Source organism: Ursus americanus, chromosome 32 (genome assembly GCF_024610735.1).
Source record: "Ursus americanus isolate L20-20 chromosome 32, mUrsAme1.1.p, whole genome shotgun sequence".
Taxonomy (NCBI): domain Eukaryota; kingdom Metazoa; phylum Chordata; class Mammalia; order Carnivora; family Ursidae; genus Ursus; species Ursus americanus.
Window position 1 is genome coordinate 6,764,576 of NC_142158.1, and position 27,480 is coordinate 6,792,055.

The following is a 27,480-nucleotide window of genomic DNA, read 5'->3' on the forward strand; positions in this document are numbered from 1 at the left end:
TGTAAGCACCTAAACAAGGACAAGCGGACTCCAGGGAAAAAGACAATGTTACCAACATGCTCCTTCATGTCTGGCCACAGAAACCACCACAGATATTTAAAAGCATACAGATCAGGGAAAGGTGAAATATAACCATTTGCTTAAAGAAAAATCACACTACTTATACATGTAACATATCTAACCCAAACCAAAATTTAATGTGTATATAAGTCCCAAGACTGAAAATTTGAATTTCCCTTTAACTATATCCAGTATTATGCAATAGTATCATTATTAGCAATTCTCTATTTAATGAACAAAATTCATTGGTATGCAAAGTCATACTTTGAGAAATGTGTAAGGTAATAACCAGAAACCAAAAGCTCCATAAGAATATTACTCTTAGAGTACCTTAGTAGCATAATGTAAATCTGAAAGTCTTGGATTATAGAAATTGAAATTAAGTAATATTTCTTGAAGCTCTGAGAACTGCACATTTATACCTAAAAATTCTTCCACAGTTAGTTAGATACATATTAGGCAGGCAGGAGGGAGAAGGTGCAAAAAGCGAGAAGCAGAAAGAAGCTTTAGAAAGAAAAGAACACTACTCCAACATTTTTTCACCCATCGTCCAAATGAATGACCGACACCTACATTTTAAATAACAAAAAGAATTGTGAGAGGTTTCCACAATCAAGGAACACTCAGTGTAATTTATAAGTAAAGTTGAAAAGTGGAGCCTTAAACTGAAAGTAGTAAGAGTCTAAACATATCTGCATTAGCAAAATTTTATATGCTACCACCTCTTGCAGGTCATGCTTTTCCACTAGAGGCTGGCATTGAAAACACCAACTGATGCAGGTATTTTTAAGAACATAATGAGTCAGTTCCTACCTCTACATAGTCCTTGGCATGGCCCCAATCTCGTTTGGCATCCAGATTTCCCAAGCTGAAACATTCCAGTTGTCCAAGGTAAATCTTAGCCACTGACCGGCTAATTTTTCGAGTAACAAAATTAGCTCCTAAAAAGAGATAAAAAGGTGTATTATCAGTATAGCACATTTGACATTTAACAGTTTGGTGAACCAAACCCACTCTCAGCCTCTGGGCATTTCTTTCATTCTTATCCCCCTCCTTTAAAATAAGAATAAAAGAAAACGATCATTAACTGTCATTTAGATAAGTTAAGAAGCTCTAATTCTAAGTGTCACATCAGCTCTACTTTCATAACAAACATTTTTCTTTGGGGGACGTCTTAACATTCCTAATTTGCTGCTGCTATATGTGACCCAGGCATTAGGCCAAAGAAAAGCTATTGGAATGCCAGTTTTTAAACAGAAAATTCAAAAGGGTTGTATAAAGGGAAATGCCAGAATGGAAGACAGACATCTAAGACCACCCTGATTTTTTTAAAGAACATAAACAGCATATGTTCCTATTAATAAAGCTATTTTGGGGCTCATGGGGAAAGAGAGAGGAGAGTAACTTAGCTCACCGGGTATAACTAGTTAAAGGAAACAAACAAGAAATGCGTTTGGGTTGCCAATAAGTGGTGATCATTCTTCTTCAGAAATCTGCAGAGCTATCCAATTATAAATTATGACACAGTTTCAAGTCAAAAGTTTCTCTGTACTATAGTTACTGAAATGCCACCTTCCAAATTCACTTTAGTGTGCTATGTACAGAAATGGTCTCCTGAATTTTGCATAAATATTTTGAAACAATTGATGAAAGGGACCATATATTGAAGAAAGAAGTGAAATTGTTTTTTGTTCTTTGGTCTTTAATGAAAGCCTCTACTTTGGAAAAAGATTACGGAGAAGGATAAAATTAAAAGACACTTCTGAGATGATTTTACCCATGCCTCTGTTTCTAGGTAAGGTTATCACAAGCACCACCAGGTAATGCCAAATTCTCAAGGTAATAACACACATAAAGTCAATAATGGCTGCATACAGTTTAGATAGATTACTATCATAATTTATCACATCTCAATAACTTTAGCTTTGTTCTTTTGCAGATTAAGCAGGGAGGTGAGTTATGATGAAAGCTTTTGGCTTTTAGAGAAATTGGCACAGGGATAAGGGGAATTTTTCGAAAGAGGTTTACTAAATTTTGACACGAACACAGCCCAGGGCAAGGGCAAACAGATACTAGATGACTTACTACAAAAGCTGGTATACACATCTATACCAGTGCCGTCATTAAAAAGGACAATGGGATTTCCATGGAAATCTAAAAGCTTTAGTTTCTCTTAGCAGCTATAGAGTATGCCATGCTTCTTCCATGGCAGTTTATAAAACACAGTGCTCCTTCAAAAAAGAACCTTTTGAAATGAAGGAATATTTAATAAGAGCAATCCTTCTCAATCTGCCACCCATTAGCAATCTTTTATTCTCTGTTGACTTGTAACAAATTTAAATTTATAATTAAATGTAGATTTCTTGATGTCTACCTTTCTATTTTAATAAGAGGACTATACTATCATTCCAAATATACTAGATAAATTAGCCATGCCATATAATTAGATGAAGTTCCCAACATAAAACAGTTCGGTTATTCTCTTTACTGGTAAGCAAATGTTTAGGGCTCCTATGGAAGTATGTGACCATGTTCAAACAATCTATCTAGGCCCTACCCTTACTGCTTAGTCTTTCAAACAGTATTAACTGAGCACCTGCCATGCACAGAGCACTGAGCTGGAAAACTTGGGAGTGAGGCAGCAGCCCCTACTTTCAAGTAGCACAGAGAGGGTAAGATAGACAAATAAATCAGGGCAGCCAGAAGTGAGATGACAGATTTGCAAGAACAGAAACAGTCAAGTCTGGTAACTCAGTGGCTGGATGCGGTCAGGAAACAGCCACCAGAGAAGCAGCCTGCATTGAGGTCAGGAAGGGTTTAATGAAGCTGTGAGACAGAGATGGTGCTTCGAGCACAAGCAAAAGCAGTGCAGGGGTTCTGAGCAGGCCTTTGTCTTTAAATCCTTATCACAAGCCTGCAATATCATGACCTCAACACCTCTGACAATGGCTCTCACTTTTAGCATTGCGTTAAGTGCTACTCCATTGATCTATACATTTATCCTCATGAGAGCATCACACATTCTTGATTACTTTAGCTTTATGGTAAGTTTTAAAATCAGGAAGTGTGAGTTTTCTGACTTTGCTCTTTTTAAAGATTGTTTTAGCTATTCTCAGTCCCTCAAATTTCTGTATGATTTTTAGGTTGAGCTGGTTAATTTATGCAAAAAAAGCCAAGTGAGATTTTGATAGGGATTGTGTAGAATCTGTAGGACAATATGAAGAATACTATCATCTTAACCATATCCTGTCTTCCAATTTTTGAACACAGGATGTCTTTCCATTTACTTAAGTCTTTTGAAATTTCTTTCAGCAATGTTTTGAAGTTCCCAGAAAATAAGTTTTGTTTTTGTTTTGTTAAATTTGTTCCTAAGTTCTTTATTCTCTTTGATGTTATTGTAAATGGAATTGTTTTCCAAATTCCATTTTCAGATTAATTTCAAACATTATTGCTACCATTTGTTTCACTAATTAATTTTTGGAGAGGCTTAAAATTATTATTTTTAAAAATTTGCTCTCTTCATTTTTATGCCTTATCACATAAGACTGAAGTTTTTAGGAGAGAACGAAATAAAATCATTAAATATTACAGTGAGACCTAGAGGTAACTTTGCCCAACCATCCCAAGTGTGCAGGTGGAGAGAGAGAGGCAGAGAGGCTCAGCAAAACTGCCCGACAGTCTGGACAAGTAGGCGAGCCTGATCCAAGCCTGTCTTGCTTGCTTTCCCATCTGTGCTGTTTTCACTAAGCCACAGTGCAACGAAGGAGCTATCCTTCCTCAGATTAAAGTGGTAGTGCATTATTAACACAACGATAAATGGACCTCTTGAAATTATTTTAAATGAATACTTGATTTCTAAGAGCCTTAAACTAGAAGACTTTAGCTAGGAAGAAGACCAAGAAATGAAAAGTTAGCCCAATGACCAAAGGCCAGCTCTGTTAGCTACTGGCTATAGTATTTTGCACCAATCAGTTAAAAGCTCTGAAGTTACAGTCTCTTCTGTAAACTACCAGTATAGTAATATTTGCCATGTCAAATCACAGCATATGTTAATGTAGATGAAACAACGCTGTAGAACAACTCAAAGCTGAGTCTCCAAGAAGTATTCAAATGAGGGGAAAGCTCCAGAGCACAGGTCTGGGTGGGTACTGAGGGTTCTGGGCTAAGAACATCACTGGCGTACCATCTCAGGACCTGGAAACAGGCTTCAGCTTTAATATCCAAGCCAAGGCAAAGGGCATGGCCTTGGAGGTAGAATACTGGAAGTAAGGTTATACACTACGTGAATTATTAATAATTCGCTTCCTTTTATAAGTGCCATTATCTTAAATAAGCATTTTAACTTTTCAGTTGCCTTACTATAAAATGGGATAATAAACCATACTAAGGACCTAATAAGATACTACAGTTCAAAGGCTGTAGAACACTCTATCATTGTAAAGTACTTCTACTAGTTACAAATGTTTATTGTCTTGAATATTCTTACTGGAATCAATCTTTTAAAATAGTAAGGCCTTTTTCTTTCACATTTGTCTTTAAGTGACCTTCTCCACAGTTAGCCCAAGTCTGGGAAAAGATTAGGAGATCTACTTCAAATAGTCAAAAAGAAAGTTAATATTCATCCCTATCATTCAAAATAGTTTTCTGTACCAAGATAGTTAAGTTTGAAAACAAGGTTTCATGGAAAAGTAATTTTCTAAATAATTTTAGGTTATCAAAAGCCAAGAGTGGTCACAACCCAAAGTTTCTCCCAGGTTCTGATGGGCAGGCATGTGGCCTGTGGTTCTTGTGAAAAGGACAAGAAGAAGTGGCAGGAGGGGTTCCCAGGCCACCCAGGGCAGTGGAGAAGGACATGAGCAGAGGTGGGAGAGGTGAGTCTTTGATGTTCCAACAGAGCTCCTTGGGATAACAAGTAAAGTATGTTGAAGAAATCATTGAGAAGAGGAGCCTTCCCCCTAGTTCATCCTGGAGAGTCTGGAGAAATCTCTTTAGGATGCCACTTGGGATCTGACCCGGAGCAGCAGCGTCATGATACACTGAGTGGGACACGAGCTCTCTTACTGGGCATGAGTGGTGCTGCGAGAGCCAACAGGCCTGCCCTGCAACCCTGAATGGGCTTGAGGTGGTAAGGGAGGATGCCCTGTAGTTGAGTCTTGGTGGTAAGACCATGTAGGCCATGGACTACATGTAGGATGAGGCAGTGGGTCTATAGTCCATAATGCCAAGGAGGGGTGGAGTGAGGCTAATCACCCTAGGAGCCTACCGGAAAGAGAAGTCCCTGAATTTGATCAGCAGCAGATACCAAAAAGAGCCAAGCCTGGAACTAGGACCACCTCCTTGGCTACTAGGCAAGAGACTAGCTTATACCAGCAACACTGCAGCTGAGATTAGCAGTGAGCAGAGTGTACCATGGGTCTGAGGATGCCAGCTGCCCTCTTGTCAACACCAAGTCAAATAAGCCACATCTGCGTCCCATGTAACTAGATGTCACCTCAAAGAGAAACAAGGGAAGAAAATGACATGCCTAGAGAAACCAGCTTCAACACTGCATTACAGCAGATACTTAATTACATTTTTTAATTCAATTTAGCTTGGTTTTTATTTTTTTGTTTTTGTTTTGAGAAAAATATAAATTTAACTGTTAAGGACTATATGAATTTCCTGCGGCTGCCATAACAAATTAGTATAAACTAGGGGGCTTAAAACAACTGAAATTTACTCTCTCACAGTTCTGGAAACCACAAGTCTGAAATTCAACAGGGCCATGTTCCTTCTGGGAGGTCTAGAGAAGAGACCTTCCTTCGACTCTTTATGCATCTGATGGTTCCAGGCATTCTTGATTCTTATCTTATGGCTGCATCATGCCAATCTCTGCCTCCATCTTTACACCATCTTCTCTGTGTGTCTGTGTCTTCACCTCTTCTGTTTCTTATAAGGACACTTATCAGTAAATTTAAGGTCTACTCTGGTAATCCCTTCATCTCAAGATTCTTAACTTAATTACAGTTGTAAAGACCCTTTTTCCAAATAAGGTCATATTCACAAATTCCTAGAATTAGGAAGTAGGCATATCTTTTGTGGGCCACTCAATCTATGATAAGGGTTAGAATATTTGAGAAAATATGATAAAACATAAATCAAGCATTGTTACGCTATTTTAGTGTCATCTTAAGGTAATGATATATCTTTCATGAGCACAACAAATAGTCTCCAGTTGTAAAAGATTAATTTAAAGTGATAAAAGAAGTTTCCTTTCTATTTTAACTCTGTAAGTTTGCCTAAATTAATCTGAATCACTCCCTGGATCTCTTCTTTAGATAATACGCATGTATTTATGGTTTTGGACTAGAAATTCTGTGCATATACCTGTATTTTTTTTAAAAAAAGATTTATTTATTTGACAGAGAGAGACACAGTGAGAGAGGGAACACAAGCAGGGGGAGTGGGAGAGGGAGAGATAGGCTTCCCGCTGAGCAGGGAACCCGATGTGGGGCTCGATCCCAGTACCCTGGGATCATGCCCTGAGCTGAAGGCAGACGCTTAACTGACTGAGCCACGCAGGAGCCCCTGCATATACCTGTATTTACCATTTTCCCTTTTCATCATTCCTTCTTGAGTCTTCTGGCCTAATTTCTTTTCTTCTGAAAATGTATTCATTAGAAGTTCCTTTAATGTAGAGAAATTGACTCATTTTTGAAAGACAATTTTGCTAATTACACAACTGCAGGGTACAAACTGTTTTTCTTAGCATGCTGAAGGTATTGTTTCACTGTCCTCTGGTTTCTATTTTTTGCTACTGATAAGTGTGAGGCCATTCTGTTATTCCTTGGTAGGTCATCTTTCTTCCTCCCATTAGTTTAAAGATTCTCTTTTTGTCTTTGGTATCCTGGAGTTTCAATTCCACCTGTCCAGACATGGTTTTCTGCATGGTACACCCGGTGCTTCTGTATCCATGTCTCTTACAGCACATCTGGAAATCTCCCAGTAACCTTTTCCTCCAATATTGGCTCTTCTTCACTCTATTTTGTTTTGTTTTCTCTTACTATTTCCTTCTGGAAAGGAATGTTAGACCTTCTCATTTCACCTTCCAATGTCTTAATTTCTTTCTTTCTTTCTTTCTCTTTCCTTCCTTCTCCTTTTTTTTTTTTTTAAATAATTTTCATTTCTTTGTCTTTCTCTGCAATGTTCTGGGTAACCTCCTTAGATCCATCTAATTTTCCTTCAGCACTCTAATATTTTTAAGTCAGCCATTTAATTCTTTATTTTTATAATTTTTTTTTAATATCTAAAATTCTCTTTGGTTCTTTTTCAAATCTTCCTGGGCATTTTATATTCTGTTGCTGCTTATTTATTTTTTATCATTTATCATTTTATCTACTTAGAGATGTCTTACTAATTTTATATTCTAAATTTGATAATTCCAATATTTAAAGTTCTTGGGGGCTAATTTCTTATTTTTTCTGCTGACTTTAACTGATGGTAGTTTGTTTCCTTGTGCATTTGATGACCCTAAGAGTTCATATTTAGTCATCTTAATCTGCTGGAAACCAGAGGACATGTCTGAGAATGATTGTTTCCTCCTGAGAGGCCTGCATTTGTTTCTGATGGAAGCCAGGAGATACTAACCCCTGCAACCTTTCATCCCCTTCGACAGTCCCCATGTTAATACTGTTCTGCTCTTCCACTTTGTTACTAAGGCCAAAAACTGAGCCTTCTAATTAAAGAGGCTGGGCATTACATAAAGTTCTATCAAAATCACTGCATCAAGGGCATGTGGGTGGCTCAGTCAGTTAAGAATCCAACTCTTGGTTTCAGTTCCGGTCATGATCTCGGGGTCCTGAAATCGAGCCCCGAGTGGGGCTCTGCACTTTCCTTCTCTCTCTCTCCCTCTGTCCCTCCCCAACTCTTTTTTTTTTTTTTAAAAGATTTTATTTATTTGACAGAGAGAGACAGTGAGAGAGGAAATATGAGCAGGGGGAGTGGGAGAGAGAGAAGCAGGCTTTCCCACTGAGCAGGGAGCCCAATGTGGGGCTTGATCCCAGGACCCTGGGATCATGACCTGAGCTGAAGGCAGACGCTTAACGACTGAGCCACCCAGGCGCCCCTCCCCCAACTCTTACATGCACATGCACATATGTTCTCTCTCTCTCTCTCTCTCTCTCTCTCAAATAAATAAATAAAATCACTGCATCACACCAAGTAAACAGGATTAGATACCACTTTCGGGTCCCTAGAGGCCCCAACTTACTGGTGGGAGGGAATTGCTAGGGAGATGAAGACAGATTTAGAGAAATAAAGATATTAAAAGAAATGATTTGCTCTGCATATCTGGATGCAATGCAAATAATTGTGCCACCCCACACATATTTCTTTTCATACAAGACATTCAGAAAAGTTTGGTTTTTATGTTTTTTCAATGGAGTAAGCCTATTCAATGTGTATATGTGTGTGTTTATATATACACACACTCATAGACATATACACACACACACACACACACACACATACATATGTATATATATGTGTATATAAACATCTAAACCTGAAATTTGTCTCACTGTTTTGCTTGTACTTTTTCTCTGGCTCGAATACAATTACTTTTAATGATTTTTTTTCACATACCAGGCAAATATAACTTTTTTTTTCCTTATGAAATCCTGAACCAGAAGATCATCTTGTCTTGTGGTTCCTCCCCTTTACACTGGGCCTCACTTCCTGTGAGAACAGATGATTATGGCCTGCCGTGAGATCATTCCAGCACCAACACACAGGAGGCAGCTCAGATAAACAACGAAAGCCAAATTCCTAATTTCCTGGGTTTGTTCTTACATCTAACTTACATCAGTGTGTGTGTGCATACATATCCATATTCCTTGCTAAACTTTCTAGTATAAAATCATAAAATATACCAAGATAATATTCCCATAGTCAGATATCTTCTAAAACAAAAAATTAAGGAAAAAAAGAACTGACAAAACTTAGAAAACACACACCGTAAATTATTAGCATTTAACTTTAAGGCGTGAATAGCTGCACGCTTATTAAAATTAAAGAATTAGATCATCTGTTAAATCACAATCTTCACCACAATGTATTACCCTTCAATAGAGGCTTTGTTTTTGTTTTTATAACTCACAAAATGCAAGAATGGACATCTTACAATCATCAAGTAGAACTAAGGGACGAAACATTAGGGAGATATATAAGTTCTACCAGGGACAGTTCTGCTTATCACAGTAAACAAAATTGCTTCTTTTTCCAATGTATATTTAATTATGGCCCTGTCGTTATACTGTCTAACTCCTAAGAAGCGAAGTAACTGCGAGTGTGTGGCATCATTGTTGGTAGGTATACATGTACACACAACTGTGTAGGCATGAACACATATGTATAAACATATGCAAAATGTAACCCTGCCAGCATCCAAATAGTATTTGAAGTAACCACAATTTCTCTAAGAAAAGTTCTATTTCATTGCTCAGTAATTCATCCCAAAGCTTTAAAGATTTTTTGGAGTTAAAGTACAAAGACAGTTTGGATGATATTCATTGCAAAACAGAAATCATTCCAATTTATCCTGAACCCCACGTGAACCTCCGCCCTGGGGCCCTGCGTTCCCCCCCTGTGGTAGTCTCTGGCCACCCCACTGGGAACTGCCTGGGCCGTGGCTCGCTGCAGACAGGGTGTAGAAAGAAGAGACACTGGGAAGGTCATGGCTGACTGAGCAGACTGCAGAGATCAGAGAGCTCATACCTCATTTGCTCACCAAGTCCTGCCAAGAGCAACACTATTTAACTGCAGGTACTCAAAATCCAGCAGGCATGCTTAAAGGAATCTCAGGCTTACAAGAGGACCATTCACAATGTGCATTTGTCGGGGATAGCTACCACCTTCTGGCAATTATTCATAAATAACGTGTTTGAAGAGAGAGATTCAAACTCCTTTGCTCTTTGCATCAATGTTCAACGTCTTTTCTACTGAGAGTTAAGATGATTCAAATTCACAAATCCTTATTTCAAGGTTTCCCAGCTTTGGCACTTTGACATTTGGAGCTGTCCTGTACACTGCAAAGGGTTAGCAGCATCCCTGGCTATCACCCGATAGATGCCAGTAGCACCCCCTCCACAGCAGTGGCAACCCAAAATGTCTCCAGACATTGCCAGATTTCCCTTGGGGAAACTAACTGCCCCCCCCTCCTTGAGAACCACTGCCTTAGTCAAACAAACCAATGCTGACAAAGACAAAATCCCACAAAATTAAAACAAATTTATATATAAACGCTAACCTTACCCACAGATACACTGTGTTATTTTAAGTCTCTCTACTCATTTGATACACTGACGAAACTATCAGAGAACTAATAAACATGAAATATTTAAATCATGATGAGACAGGGTGAGTCTTCATCTAGAGTCAAAGTGAATATATGAGTCTGGCCTCCTGAGGAGGGTGTAGGTGAAAGCACACATTTGGGAACCATTGATGTCTGGATGGTATTTCAAGTCCTGAAACCGGCTGAGACCACCAAGAGAGGGAAGTGAGCAAGAAAACAGAAATGGTCCAAGAACTGAATCCACTGACACTACAACGTTTAGAGGTCAAACAGATGAGGAGGAAGCCGTGAGGCTGAAGGAAAACAAGAGCATGGAAGAATCCGGAAAGTCTGGAAAGCGCGTGCCCAGGAGGTTGTTAATCACCACGACTGTAGGTCAGGGAGGAAGACGGGACAGATGGAAAAACGACCACTGGGTATGGCAGAATCAAGGTGATTGGCGACCCTGATCAGAGCACTTCAGAGGAATGTAGACAGAAGCCTGATGGGTGAGAGGGTTCAAGAGACAATGGAGGAGAGACTGAGAAAATTTTATTTCAAGATGGGAGAAAAAGCAGCATCTTTGCATGCTGGAGGGAGAGATCCAGTGATGACGGAGAAATGATCCAGGAGAGAGGTGAAAATTGCTGGTGTCGTGTCTTTGAGTTGGTGATTACAAACAGGGCCTAGCAGACGACTGCTGAGCTCTCCAGACAGCTCATCCACGGGCACAGGAGAGAGGGTAGAGAGAACAAAAATTCAGATAAAAAAATGTGCAGATGTTCCCTCTGAGGGCCTCTATTCCCCCTTCAAATCTTAAACAAACACTCCCCTCTGCTACATGATTTATCCTTCTGTCCATAATGTCCGTCCCCACAGCCGGACTGTACCTGTTCTCCAAGCACTCGGAACTCCCAGTCTCTTGCTCATGCAGATCCCCCAGTCTTTATTTCCTTCCTTTTCGTATTATGATCCATCACTTCGACCATTTTCTTGCTAATGCCCTTAAGTCCTTTGCTCTCCTAGCTGTTTCACTTCACATACTCTGCAAAACCTCAAATCAATATCAATGTCTTTCCTCCCATGCTGCGGCCTAAGTGCTGTGGGAGAATACACCTATTCTAAGTAGGCTCCCCAACTCAAGCTAAGCTCCTGCTGCCTGGTAATCATTTTATATGACCTGCAAGTTCCCATCAGGCTTTCCTCCTGCTCACCTCAGGGGATATAACCTTTACCTCATTCATGTCTCCTTTACTTCAGCTGACATAACTTTTTCGATGTCACTGCTTGATGAATGGACTTACCATTTACCCGGCTCCCTGGGAGTCCCCCTTGACTCTTTCTCATTCACATCCTCCCTTCAACTGTCCAGTGCCTACTGCCTTGACTTCTCGGACGTTCCTACAGAACTCCCAAATCCAGCCTTTACCAGACCATGATGGTGGTGGCTGCCTAGTTTGTAGATTCCTCCAAAGGACATCTCTGTGTTCCTTCGTTCTTTGCATTGTCCTAATGGCAAAAGCCCGAGTCTACCTTTCTGGCTGCACTGATTTATTTAAAAGTAGGAACCAAACCCACACTGACCCAAAGCAGCACAGCTATAGTGATTGGTTGAGGAATGGGCACCTGATCATGGCAGGCCAATCAGAGCCCTTCCCTAGGTCTTTTCCTAGGGAGAAAACCTTTTTCCTTCAGGACAGTGAGACTTAGAGATGCTAGTGACCTTAGTTCTGGCTTCATAAAGGAAAGTGGTTTAGGGGCACCTGGGTGGCTCCGTCAGTGAAGCGTCTGCCTTTGGCTCAGGTCATGAACCCAGGGTCCTGGAGTCGAGTCCCACATCAGGCTCCTTGCTCAGTGGGGAGACTGCTTCCCCTTCTCCTCCCCACTTGTGCTCTCTCTCGCTATCTCTGTTGTTATCTCTGTCTCTCTCTCTCAAGTAAATAAAATCTTAAAAAAAAAAGAAAGTGGTTTAAAAAGATGAAACCAAGACAGAAAGAGGAAACGGAGATGAGACAAAGAGAGAGAGAGACAGCACCCTCAAGATATCGGAGTTCTGGTTCCAGTTGTCACTCTGGTCAGGCCAGACACATCTCTGTCATTCTCACACTTGGATAACAGCCATAGAACCTACCCTCTAATTTTAATTATTTCGCTGAAGCCTAGTGTGAGTTTTGACATTTCTAAACCTAGATTCCTCACAGATGCACAAGTCCAACTCAGTGAATGACTTCATTGGTTCCCAGCCCTACCATTTTATCTTCTGGATTACTGTCACTGCTACCAGATGCTCTTCTCACTTTGAGAGAAATCTGGTCTAAAAACTAGTTTCTAAATGCAAATCTCATCAAAACCCCCTGAAGAAAGTCCTCAGTGGTAGCAATATTGTTGTGTGATCTGTCATCTGTCACCTTCTAGCTTCTCCTCCTGCCCCTTTCCCACCTCATAGTTCTTTCCAGCAACATCCAAATGTGTACAAGTTCCTCACCAAGGTCCCTTCTCCTTCTCTGCATTTCCCCTCCAATGTGAGAAACATCTTTATCCACGTTTTGCTCCCCAACTGTAATACTTCAAGTATCACCTCGATAAAAGGATTTCCTGAGTCCTCCCCTCACCGAGGGGTGAGCTGTTCCTCCTCCATACTCCTCAATCACCCCTTGCATATGTCGACCTGCTTTTATTACACTTCATTGTAGTTTTTAGTTTACTTATCTCCACTGTGAGATTTTTAAAGACAAGCATTATATTGTTCATCTCTTTCACCAGAGTCTAGTGCAGCACTTATCACATGATAGGTGTTCAATAAACATTTTCTGAACAGGGAAAGAAGTAGGGGTATTCAACAGTTTAAAGAGTAAGATATCTTTTCATTGGTAAATTTAGTACCTCATGAAGTTAGTTCTTTTATTTCTTTCGCCACAATTTCAGATTCTCAGGAATGATTCAACTCTTAAACCGGTATGTTTGTTTTACAGGGATATGTATACCAGTAAGTATAAAGATAACATTACAGAGATCAATAAATGATGAAGAAATTATCTGGTCATACTAGGCAACTTATCTCTCTTCTGACACATTGTCGTCATAGTTTTTTCTCACCCTCCATGTTTGTCAGAACCTCTGTAGACAACTTTTACCTCTATCTATAGGAAGAGGCAAGGAGTGGGGAGAGGTATAGGATTGATAAAGAAGAATTAAATTTTCTGTTATGGGAGCATACATCAAATTTATACAAGAATGGAATAATAGACATGGATATCATTTTTTGAAATCAACTCATTTTTATAGAAATGACTTACTAACATTAAAAATGACTTATCCCACATCCTTCTATATTATGTTTGAGCTGCATTTCAGAATTGATATACAGAGCTCTTTCACAGAAGGACAATGTTCGTACTTCTATTTGACATTGCTCATACATGAACTTCTTGGATTAAGTTTCTTCTTTGGCTTCCATCTTGACTCAGAATTGCAGTGACATTTGAGAAGTAAAGCAGGGCCGCTTCATATAAATTTCATGTTCAAAGTAGCTTCAAAAAAAAAAAAAACAGTATTGGCTTATAGCCCTTCCAGTGTAGAGACTGTAAAGTAAGAAAATCTTCAAAAGGGCTTTGATTCAAATTCTTCATCTGATAGGACATGGGGACAAGACAAATATCTATAAAATGAAGCAGTTGTGCCTCCTTCCACAATAATCTTACTTGGCACTCATGATTCGGTTTGTTATTCTTTCTGGTCACAGGAAAGTAAAGATATGTAGTACCCTAAAAACAAATGAGTACAAATGATATTTTCTCACCCAAGGAAAGCAATTAACATCTTTTCCTCTGTAATAACTGTTGCTAATACTTGGTTTGGACTTCAGTTTATGAAATATTTTTCAAAAAGGGTCAGACTCCAAGGGCAAGACAATCAGAAATAAAGGATGAGGGGCGCCTGGGTGGCACAGCGGTTAAGCGTCTGCCTTTGGCTCAGGGCGTGATCCCGGCATTATGGGATCGAGCCCCACATCAGGCTCCTCCGCTGGGAGCCTGCTTCTTCCTCTCCCACTCCCCCTGCTTGTGTTCCCTCTCTCGCTGGCTGTCTCTATCTCTGTCGAATAAATAAATAAAATCTTAAAAAAAAAAAAAGAAAGAAAGGATGAGTTCTAAGTATCGGTTACCAGTCAAAAAATGCCACTTTCATTGTTGATATGGAATAAATGTATAATATTAAGGAATGAAAAACATAAGGAAGGGTATGACTTTCTTATTTGTGATATCAGTCCCTCTCCACTCCTACCGTCTATGCTTTCTTGATATTCCTTATCTATCTGGGGTTCTCAAGTAAAGGCCTAGGGAGTCTGATGAGCATACAGATGACAGCAGCACATCTAAGGCACACCGGAGCAGTGACAGAGACTGTTTCTGAATGACCATAGAGGTTAAAAAAAAAAAATCAGTTAGTACGATGATAATGTGTCGACTTGACTAGGCCAATGGGTGCCCAGATATTTGGCTAAACATTATTTCTGGGTGTGTCTGTAAGGCTGTTCCCCTCAGATTAGCATTTGATTGAATCCGTGGACTGAGTAAAGTACATTGCTGTCTTTACCAATGGTGGGTCTCATTTCATCCCTCAGATGCCTGAAGAGAACAAAAAGGTGGAGGAAAGGAGAATTCCTCCTCTCTGCCTGAGTGCTTGAGCGGAGGCATTGGTCTTCTCCTGCCTTCTCCTCCATACACTACAAGTCTAAGTCCCAGTCCAAGGGTGTTTGGACTCAGGCTGCAACTACACCTGAATTTCCAACTTGCTGACGTCAGATAATGGGACTTCTCAGCCTCCAGCTCACCCTCCTTATGAGCTGACGCTAGACCATAATATGCAAGGACATAAACTGCTACACAATTTTGTTGTTGTTGTTCATGGAGTCTTGGCTTGAATTTCTGCATCTGCATATACTGCTCTTGAGGCCCTCATTTGATTTGCATGAAAGAAATATCTGTGAGCTACAAAACCCAATATTCTTCAAATCAGTAAGTAAGAACAAATATTGTTATCAACAAAAAAACAAATTTAATAACCATTTAACAGTATCTAAACAATATAAAGAATTCTAAAAAATGAGGGTGGCTATCATTTAGCAGTATCATTGATTCCCTAATATGGAGACTATAAACTAAAACTCATGAAACATAGTTTTTGAAAGTTAATAGACTTCGTTTCAAAGTAGCTTAGTCTCATATTGCCCCAGTTTCTATGTCAACTACATGACAAAATTCAGAAAAGATAATTTGCTTCCATACCTTGCTTCAGCATTCCACATTTTCACCAATTAAAATTAGGATTTTGCAAAACTAAATAAGAAAAACCAGGGAAGTAAAGAAGAAACAAAATTTTAAATAGGAATAAAGGTCTTGAGGAAAAATCTGAGGGTCAAAAAAAGGAGTTGATGTGACTAGAATAAAGCTCATTTGGGAAATGAAGTATGACTGAAAAGACAGGCCATTGTAGGAGCCAGCATAATATAATGGATAATTGCAGGGGTTCTGGAGTCAGGCTGCCTGGGTTCAAATCCTGGATCCTTCACTTACTATGGGAAACTAATATAATCTCTCTAAACTTCTGTCTCTTTACCTATGAAATGGATATAACCATACCTACTTAACAGTTTTATTATAAGGATTGAAAGAAATAAGTAAAAACTAGAGTACAGTCTACATGATAAGGGCTAAGTGTTAGCTGCTATGTTACCATTATCATCATTAATATCACTAATAGTCCCAAAAGTTAAAACTTCTTGAAAATGCAAGCTATTAGCTCAGGAGCCCTCCATAGTTCTCAAGAATGATCTGTGCTCAAAAATCCCAGTCTTAGCAGCACTGAGAATCCAGCCAAGGAAAAAGGGAATATGCTAAACGCATCAGGCTAGTGTCAGAGACCTTGGGGCAAGTGGCCACAGAGTGTGTTCATCCCATTAGCTGGACAAAAGGAGTGCGTGGCAGGGCAGCCAGGTTGGATGCTAACTAGGTAAGGCTTCAAAGTGCACAGTAACCACCCCGAGGAGCCTTTCCTCCTGATAGAGGTGCCAGATCCTGAAGCACAGCTCATGTGGAGCACTCAATTCCCACAATCCCCACCCCCAAATCCATTCTAGAGAAGAATTCATTTTCATGACCGCCAACTGTAATTAACACAGTAGTATTCAACTGTAGACTACAAAGTCTAAAAACTGTAGACTACAAAGTCTACAAAGTCTACAAAGTTCTAACACTACAAAGTGTTAAAGAGACCTATACATGTCTTTTTTTTTTTTTCCATATATGGTACATTAGCTCATTTTAGTGCTGGGCATAGCAGAATAGATTATATTAGTTTTTAAAAATATTTGAATTCCCCTGCCTTCTATTTACTTCCTATAAAGAGTATCTTCCTTTGTTTGCAGGTTAAGGAAACATCCCCAAATGCCTAGCACTGCAGATTAAATATTTATCATAGATTTCTCCAAGTATACAGTCCTATGGCCGTCTACATGAGTATATACTAGTACTAAGGTTCTTAAAATATTCATTTTGTCTTCCTCCAATAAAATTAATCAGTGCTCCTCTGAGAAATTCCTTCCTCTTCTTTAAAAAAAGGTTCTGTTTCTTTTGTACAAATTCATTGTTAGGATTTTAAGAGGCACCTGGGCTAGGGTTGAGACATTTCCTGTGTACTTCTACCCAGCCTTCTTTAACATCTTGTGGCCACTGGGGCTTCCCCGATTCCATTGATAAAATTATGCTGCATGCCTACCTTTTTCATGGCCAGGAAGCGTCTCTTTGTGATCAGATTGTATTTTCACTTCCTTAATTGCATCCCATTATGGGCTACTTATCCTCATGTACATCCTGCTTTAGCGCCTTTTAAGAAATCTTAAACATACTAAACATTTTAAAAGTTTTATTATAATGACCTGCCTATTCTGGCAGAAATAAGCCTTCTTTAACATAAACTTGCTCACTCCAGGAATTTTTACTCTACTCATCACAGGGTCTGTCCAGAGCAGGGATGTCTAATAATAACTGGAAGTGTTCATTAAACCAGGAGTGTGTAAAGATGGGGAAAGGATTTGTTGAAAATGGTTGACCCATAAGCTATTAAGATCCAAGTTCAATTTATTAGATGTATTTCAGCAACTGCATGCCCCAGGATTCCATGAGCCTGTAACTATAAAGGAGGTCAGAGTTGCATTAGGGTCCAACTCTTGCTGAGTCAGTACCCCTACCTGCTGAATTCCCAACAATTCCAGGAGTTCCTGGGATATTTCAAATATTCTCAAAACCAGTTGTTTAACGTTCTGACCCTGTCGGCATTAAACTAGTTTCAGGAGGAGCACAGTCACCAGCATCCTCCATGACAACTCAAGTTGCTAGATGGTTCCTGATCCTCGGACAGTCCAGAGCTGCACAGGTCTTGAGGTTCCACAGGGCAATGCATCTCCCTCAACAAGCTGTGCTTCACGTGGAAGTGGGGGGAGACACCCCCTTCCTATCTCATGGCCTCACTTCATAATCTGATCCCCAAAGGAGTATTTTTGGCATCATCCTTAGGTCTCTAGTATCACAAATTTCTTCATTTAAAAAAAACAAAAAAAGGCTTTGCTGCCCTTTCTTTGTACCATATCTCCTTTCTCAGACCTAGTTATGTGTCTGAATTTCGAGGGGTTGCCAATCCCACTCTTAATCCTAGTTTAGGCTAAATTTAGATTACACTTGTTATAAGTGTATTGTAAGTATCTAACAAACTATAGAAGATATTCAGTGGTTCTGGTAAAAATGTCCAATGCCTCCTCACCCCCCGACACCGATACACAATGATCTTGACCTAAGGAACTGTTCTGTTCCAGGCAGATTCTCTTTATTGTGCTTCTTGCAGGCTGGTCTGTCCTGCTGGGTTTGTTCCCAGAAGTTTATCATTATGTTTTGTTATTGGCTTATACACCGGCCAAATGCTGTCTTTAAGCACTGATGCATTATCAGCCGGTTTTTATGCAAGGTTTCAGTCTCCACTGAGCTTCCCAGAATGCTGATTATGGATCTGGAGTGCTGTGTGGCTCTTCTCTGATCTTTCTTTCTTTGGAACCAGTATTTTCTTATAGCACAAGTTTTCTTCCGCAGAAGTGAGCACAGGAAAGGAATATAGACTTAAATCCTCTATCTAGAAGAATGTTTTCTGCTCAGAGTTTAGACTTTAAATGAACTCTGGGAATTAAACGTCCCATTAACAACATAAGTTCAGAACTTAATTCTTACTTCATGTTCAATATTCTGTGGATTACTTTATCACATCTTGTCTACCTTAATTACCAGTTACCAAGCTCTGAAAGCTTAAGTTCCTTACTTGCTCAGGAAAGACAAGTTGTCTATCGCTTTATTAATTTCCTTTTTGTTATTCCTTTTTATTATTACATTTTAAATGTGAGATGGTACAAACTGACCCTCCTTCTCCAGATGGAACATTACTAGTAGTGGTGGAAATAATAATAATGTGCTAGTAACTTTACTTACATTATTTCCTTTAATGCTCACAACAATCCTAAGTGAAAACTTTATTATCCCATTTTGTGGATGAAAAAACTGAGGCTGAGAGAGAGAGAAACATGCCAAAGCAGTTGGACACTTCTGTATCCTTACCTGAGCCTGATTCAATTAATTAAAAGGGAAAACAAAATTCCATAATAAATAGTGAAAAAGAAAGCTTTGATTCAAACTAAATTTGGGGGAAAATGTTATTTTGAAAAGAACTGCAATTTATCTTATAACTGATAAAATTTAAGTTATAAGTATACTGATGTGTTTCTTCTTAGTGTAGCCAAAAAATAACAAAACAAAAAACATCCTGGTTTGTAATTTTTTTTGACAAAACAGCATTTTGTATTTCATGTAAGAGTCTCACAGGACTATTAATAAAAATATCTGAATCATTTTAAAAAATACTTGAAGGTTTCATTAATTTTCCCAAGGGTCTTCCATAGGAGTTAGATGCTTACCATAATCCTTCCATATTCATCATCTTTTTTTGACTTCCCTAATTTAAATATTCACTGGTTTAACTGCCAGAATCTCATTTGAAAATGGCCTTTCCTGTGATTCCAGCAGTTCTCCAATACTATTTACACTTTTTTTTCTTTTTGCAATTCATGGATGTCTCAGTGACTACTCTAATTCATCTGTAAACATCATTAATATACTCTGTTTTGGGTTCAAAACCTTCTCTAATTGGCAGGCCCTGTGGGATTCATATTTCTTACTGTCTTAGTCTTATGCCAGTAGCCACTAGAATCCCACAAACAAGTTTGGCTCCAACACAGTATTTTACCTTAGAAGGGGAGGAATAAAGAGATTCTCAAGGCTTAGTACTGAAAATACAGTAAAAGGGGAGAAAAGAGGAGGGAAAAGAAATACACACATGTTCAAAATTTACCAGGCACTGTATTAATCTTTTTCACATACGTTCTCCTATTTTACCTTTACACCAGACCCACAGGTAAGTAACCGACACCGTCCCCTTGATCCTCACAGTGCACCCACCTGCTAGGCAGGTACTATCAGCAGTGCAGAAGAGGAAACTGAGGTCTGAGTAAGTAGTGCAGCCAAGCAGACTCCATCTAGGCCTGGCTCTGAGTGGCTTCATGCACTCGTAACCACTGGGGACACTGCCTGCTTATGCTGTGGGAGTCGCACTCTGTGAGATCAGACAGTTGTTAGTTTGGTCTCCAATGTAAATGTCACAGAAATTACAAGACATTAAAAAAATCAATTTAACAGTCTCAGAAGTCTCACCTCAGTAGGTGGGAAGGACCTGACTTTGTTTAGTGGTAACAACCACCTCAATTAGACCAACTATTGCTTCAAAAGTCTTTCATGTTTAAGCAATTACACCTCATCTCCCCACAGAGAACAGTATTGGCAGACAGTTCTGTGATCTCCAAGTGCAGATGCCATCTGTGAAATATCACAGTCTACAAATGTAATAGTAAGCCAGATGACGTCACTTTGTGCCCAACCGGAAAGGCCACCTAGAATCTGGTGGGTCCAAGGTGAGAGGCTAACAATCTAACCATTTAAACAAGACAAAATGGTATTGTGTAAAACCCATTAACGCTCTGCTGAACTCTAGCGTGAGATGACTTCATCAAGTCATTTCACAATGGGCAGCCACATTTTTTTAATACATTAAGGCTATGATGCTCCTCTAAAAGAACCACGAAATAGCTTTAATAGGTAGAAATACAAATAAAATATGGGCTGTTGGATATTGGTTTGCTTGTTTCTTGGTATTTCCCTAACTATATGATGTAAATTGCTACTCAGGCAAATAATAACTTTGTAATTCTTAAAGACTGTTTCATTTACACACACACACATACACAAAGATGAGTGCTTTGGTCTGTTGAAATTAAATAAAAACAAGTTCCAGTCATTTAATTTATATCCTGCATTCTATTATTCCCTAAAGCACTAAAATATCTATGAATTCAAATAATTTTAAAGGAAAATTTTCAAACAAAGTAAACACTTCACATTAACATTACTGAAATCCTATGCATTGAAAAATTATCTCAAATCCATTTTATTGTCTTATATCAAAGCCAGAACAAGGACTCTACAGCTTATTCCCAAAGGAAAGCTTTGTTCTTGTTATAACTTAAAACAAAAGATAAATATGCTCATTTATTTTGGAGGTGGAAGGAAGGTCGTCATGGACCTACTTTGATGTGGTTCTGTGGACCAGTGGGTCACGAAACTAAGAACTGAGCCCCAATGATTAAGAGAGCCCTGCAACAACAACTATGTTCTCTGGGCTTCCCTGACTGGCATTTGACCTGTAGTAGACCAGAATACTTAAGGCTTAAATGGTTTCACATGGAGCTACTTATTAAATCAGAGGGTTTTTGGTTTTTTTTTTTTTCTCCTGTGTTTAGGTGAATGCTTGCTAAAATTCGAAGGATTTACTGCAAAATAAAAGTGATATGTAAAGAAAGAGAAGACCCCAGTCTTACAGATGACATTTATCTAGATTTGGTGATAACATTTAAGGGTGAAATCCCAGAGCAGGTTTTCTCACCCTTAGCACTACTGACATTTGGGGGCTGGGTAACCCTTTGCTGTTGGGGCTGTCCTGTGTATTTTGGATGTTTATGAACATCCCTGCTGCTACCCTCACCTCCAGTTGTGACAACCAAAAACACCTCCAGACATTGTCACAAGTCCTGTGGGGGGCAAAGTCATACTCTCCCCACTCTCATTCCTTCACCCCTAATCCTTGAGAATTAGTCTATCTTTCAGCAACGAATAAAGAGCAATGCTCAGAAAAAATGAAGGGGAAAATTATCCAAAATTTTACTGTGACTTAATCAGTTAACTTTTACAGGAATTATAGTTTAAAAATATGAAAATGAATTTATAGTATTAAGTATAGACATTTTAAAAAGCAAAACACTTGGCAGCTAAAAAAAAACAACAAACAAAACGAACTCAAGTCTAAAACTTAAAACCACAAGTTCATGAATCTTAAAATGTCACATTCTCTCAGTCAGGTGAATACTGTGTTTAGACTGATATATATGATTTCTTATGAAGCCCATATTTAGAGGAATGTGCTATATCATCTAAAAATGGCTCAATATCTAAACAGTAGTAGTACACCATCCATTTGTGGTAGCCTTAAACTGTTAATTACAGGTATATTTAAAGTACTTTATATCTTCTTATTGCCACATGATTTTTAACGTACTTTGCATTAGTTCTATTTTCTCTCATTGCCAACTTCTTGGTGATACGCAAGATAAGTCATTGCTTTCATATTTATATTTTAACATCATAAAACTATGTTTTATTATTATTCTACAAAATATCTGAAAGGAATATTGCCTTTAAACAAATTAGTTAATGTCTTTTACAAAAGATAAGAGCAATTGAGATAAATTTCCAACTTCTTCACTTGCTTCATTCCACAGCACAAGTACCAGCCCTGCTTCATGGGGGTTGATTTGCTCACTTCCAACTCACAGTTCACATACATGTTATTTCTGCAAATGTGAACAATGTTTATGTCATTCCTCTCTTTAGGATTATTTCTAGCTTCAGTGTTGACAACATGTTAGCTTTGTCACCTTGGACAATTCAACCTCATGCTGCTTCCGTTTCTTCATTGATGAAATAAATGGGATGGAATGATCTTTAAATTCCTTTGTAGCTCATAAATTCTGAGGGTTTTGGGGGAGAATAACACATACAAGTGTATTATCAACTCTTTGTTCCCTAAAACCTCTTTATAACAAAGAATATTATCTAATGGGTTAATATACACTTTTAAATTAAAGAATTAGAAAAAAATAGGTGTATGAATTTCCACATACAAATAAAGAAATGTGTAAGTTTCTAAAAGCACCTTTAAAGTATTAACTTACAATGTCAAATGCAATAAAACAGCTCATGAATATAATATTTTTCATTGTTATAATGTTTGATGATGATGATGACGGCTAAACTACTCTGATTTCCTCAGCTGGGAAATGATAAAAAGTTCCTCTTGATTAAGAAAGAAATACAAAAGCACATAAAGGCACAGTGGTGTTTATTAGGCTCTCTTGGAATTCTGGAGAAAACAGGAGGCCAGCAACGGAAGAGCTCCTGGAGGGAGAAGGCAGTCTTTATGAGGCTCCATGGTCACAGAGAAGGTAGCATAGTTACACACTGTATGTGGAAGACAGCACTGTTTAGAGGTCAAACATGGAAGGAGAAAGAAAAGGAGAAAACCTACTGAGAAAAAAATAATACCTTCTGTAGAGCTGAGTAAATGTTCCAGTTTTAAACACTTAAAAAAGAAGAAAAAGAATGGGAAGAAAATTGAATAGTACTGTTGACATGGACCAGGATTTCTTACTCAGGTTAAAGGGATCCAAGGGACAGATCCAATCACTGCGTGTGACTCATTGCTAATAAATTAATGGTGATGAGGTAGGTTCACATAGCCAAACTTGACTTCTTAAGTTGACTGTGGAAGTAGTAGTCACTGTATTGTCCAGACGGACCTAACGATCTCTACATTAAGATGAGTCAACTTAAGAAAAATATCTTCAAAAAAAGACTGGAACTCTTAAACTGACCTCTTTCTGTAACACCAGGGGCATCCACGTAAGAGTCAAAAATCAACAGGCCCCACCACTGTGAACAGCAGACACTTGAACCCCACTTGCGGATACCAGAAAGCAGAGAACTTTCGCCAAACACACTCCTGGTGTGGGCTTTCTCCTCAAGGACGTAGATTCTGGGAAGTCTCTCAGAAACCTACACCATTACTTAGCTGTAGGAAATTAGACACTATTTCTACAATCATACTGAAAATGGAAAAGTCACATTCAAACAAAGAATGCTCAATATCATGTGTATTTCACTTTTAATCATGATGGCTATAGTCATTAAAGTCAGGAAATCAAGTTTAATCATTCGACTTTTCCAATCTTCTGAAACTAGAAGGTAGAATATCTCTCTTTGTTCATTCTTTTTTTTTTTAAAGACTTTGCATGTCTTTTTTTTTTTTTTTAAGATTTTATTTATTTATTAGACAGAGATAGAGACAGCCAGCGAGAGAGGGAACACAAGCAGGGGGAGTGGGAGAGGAAGAAGCAGGCTCATAGCAGAGGAGCCTGACGTGGGGCTCGATCCCATAACGCCGGGATCACGCCCTGAGCTGAAGGCAGACGCTTAACCGCTGTGCCACCCAGGCGCCCCTCTTTGTTCATTCTTGATGATCACGCAAAATATGAGGATTTTTTCAATATATTACTTTATATATAACATATAAATGTTATTTATAATTTTTAAAGGTCAGCAAATTTGTATCTGTGACATGCTAATATAAGAATAAAATATAATTAGCAAAATGGTTTAATTATCCAGGTGATGAATAGTAGGAATTCCTGTTACTTCACCTTCTAAATTAATAAACAATCAATGGGGCGCCTGGGTGGCTCAGTCTGTTAAGAGTCTGTCTGCAGTTCAGGTCATGATCCTGGAGGTCCTGGGATCTAGCCCTGTGTCAGGCTCTCCGCTGAGCAGGGAACCCCCTTCTCCCTCTCCTTTTACCCTTCCCCGCTCATGCTCGCGCTTGCTCTCTCTCATGCTCTCTGTATCTCTCTCTAAAATAAATAAATAAAATCTTTTAAAAAAATTAATAAACAATCAAAACTACAAATATTATTGTTAGCTTTACAAATGGGCTTGTTTTAATGTTCTGGTTTGTAGAATAATCTCAAACTTAATAGATTTTTATTACTGATAAATAATATATTTGAAAGGAAATTCTAATGTCTTTATTCACAAAATACCTTAAAGCATTTAAAAAATTTCTCAATATTTTCCATGGTTTATACAGTTAATAGCTTTATGACATCAGTCTTATTAACTGATTACCCTTTCAAAAACACTCAGAAACAAAAGCTAAAAGATTTTCCATACATGACATTTTCCTTACAGAAATTTAATATCTCTAGACAATAAACATAGCCTTTATTTCCTGAACAGAAAATATGTAAATCTAGGAGTGCCTGGGTGGCTCAGTCAATTAAGCACCTGCCTTGGGCTCAGGTCAAGATCCCAGAGACCTAGGATGGAGCCCCACATCGGGCTCCCTGCTCGGTAGAAAGCCTGCTTCTCCCTCTCCCTCTACCTGCCACTCACCCTGCTTGTGCACTCTCTCTCTCTCTCCCTGTCAAATATATAAATAAAATATTAAAAAACGAAAATATATAAACCTGTATTTCCAAAAGAAAGGTGTCACTATAGCTACATTTGCCAAATTTGTGGCAAACAGAACACAGTATTTATGTACATAGAGCTATAGAGATATGTAAATGAAACAGATACAAAATTTCACGTTTGGAGAAACAATATGAGAGGAAAAAGCTTTTCAGATACATGGGCAATTTTGTGCAATTTATTCATAAAGCAACTATCACTTTAATTTAAAAAACAGTACATTTTTTTATTTTAAAGAAGTTGAGTGCTTATGAATAAAAGCACCTTGGGAATATTTGTTATATAATACACAGTATTCACAGAACATGATACATATCATACATTTTCATCTCTTTATGGACATATAACTCAAGAATTTTAACTATTATTCATTATTAATTTGTAGTAAATGTTACTGAAGTGCCTCCATTTTATAAAAAAGCAAATCTAAGGCAGGAGCATATCACCCATGTTGCCTTAATCGAAAGAATGACTGCATGGCTGTCTGGGAAACAGAGCCCAAGTCTTCGGATTACTGGCTTTACTCTCTACAACAACAATCTCCAATGGATAATTCTGTGCCAAACACAGATGATCCCAACTATCTTTAGAGGCATTATGATCTTCTCATAACAAAGCAAAATAAGTATACTTAAAGGGAAAACCATAAAGGGGGAGCATGGTGGCACAGTCGGTTGAGTGTCCCACTCTTAGTTTTGGCTCAGGTCATGATCTCAGGGTCTTGAAATGGAGCCCCAAGTTGGGCTCCAAGCTCAGCAGGGAGTCTGCTTGAGATTCTCTCTCTCCCTCTCCCTTTTCCTCTGCTCCTTCCCCTGCTTGCACATGCGCGCTCTCTCTCCCAAATAAAAAAAAAAGAAAAGAAAAGAAAAGAAAACCACAAAGTACTTGGAATAGAGAAAAGACATATAATACAGTAAAAAATGTAATGAAAAGTGTCAAACTCAGGAGGGAGGGCTGCCGTAATGAGCTATGCTCCTGATCTTCAGTCAGTTCTAGTTTATCGGATTCTACACCTCAGTGCTTCCACAGAGGACAACAGAACCCCAACCAACCCAAATACTTCAGGAATTCTGTTTATGGATGGGTTAACTATTGATTCTTCTTGACTTTAATATTTATTGGAAATCCTTTGCATAAGACTATCTTGCTACCTTGGGAGAAACAAACCCAACTGGAAGTTTCTTGATGTTGAGGAACTAATTATTCTATAGGTGAGGCCAGCAAATGTTTTCTTACAGGGCCAGACACAAATATTTTAGGCTTTGCAGCCCACAGGACTCTACCGTGAAAGCAGCCATAGACAATATATAAACAGATGGATATGGCTATCCTCCAATAAAATTTTATTTACAAAAATAGGCTGGTGGGTTGGATTTGGCCCATGAGCCATTATTTGCCAACCTCTGGTCTAGAATACCTTTATGTTAAAAAATACTTCTTCCATACTTTTGAAAGTTAGAAATTCTCATGGACTGCTATTCCTGCAGTCAAAAGGGGCCTTGTCGTATATTTTTCATTAGAGAAAACTACACATCCCAAAAAAAGGCTGCATCAGTTTGGGCTCTACTATTTGGGCATTTGTGCTAATATACTTTAGAACTAGACTAAGGTTTATCACTGCGCTATCTAAAAAGAACATCTGCTCACTGTGATAACAGGGCAAAAAAGGACTGATATATAAATGCTCAACCTGCTTAAGAAAATAAATGAACTTAAGGTATCATAGCAGACTAATTATTAATTAGAAATGCATTTTATCTATTTATTGAAGTATATCAGGGTGAATCATTACTTCATAATAGTTTGCTTTCAGCTACACCCTTATGCATGAAACCAGTAAAATAACATTTAAAACTTTTATATAAACTCCTACTGTTCTCTAATTCAGACTGCCTACCTTTCAAGTCAGTAACATTTTACTAAAACATGAAATATTCATTCAATTCATTCATTTAAAAATATTTATTGAATGTTTATTAGTAGACAGGTACTGTTTCATAAGCTGAAGATTCAAAAATATAATACAGACCTACCACTAAGGAATTCTCAGTCTGGCAGAGAATCTCTTTGGAAAATAATAACTGTGATAAAACAATAGTATTATGGTAGGATTAAGTTAATATGAAAATTAATTTCCAACTTTCAAAAAATGCTCTAAGTATTAAGTATTAGATATCTTAACAAATAAATATTATGTCATTTTCACATATACCCCTATTATTTTTCATTATTTGATATTAAATGAAATAAAAAATGAGATACTGATTTTCAGATCTATAATAAAACAAAGCAGAATGGTGTATGCTACAAGGTCAAGTTTTTTAA

At 38.3% G+C, this 27,480-nt stretch overlaps 1 protein-coding gene across 2 annotated transcripts in view; it reads right to left on the reverse strand.

Moving 5' to 3' along the window:
* Positions 1–27,480, reverse strand: part of GMDS (GDP-mannose 4,6-dehydratase) — a 596,023-nt gene that overhangs the window by 295,871 nt on the left and 272,672 nt on the right. For both annotated transcript variants that reach the window (XM_087858114.1, XM_045811502.2), the window contains one exon: positions 874–1,001. In XM_087858114.1, the coding sequence (XP_087714240.1) occupies positions 874–1,001 (128 nt within the window). The remainder of the gene's footprint in view (positions 1–873; positions 1,002–27,480) is intronic.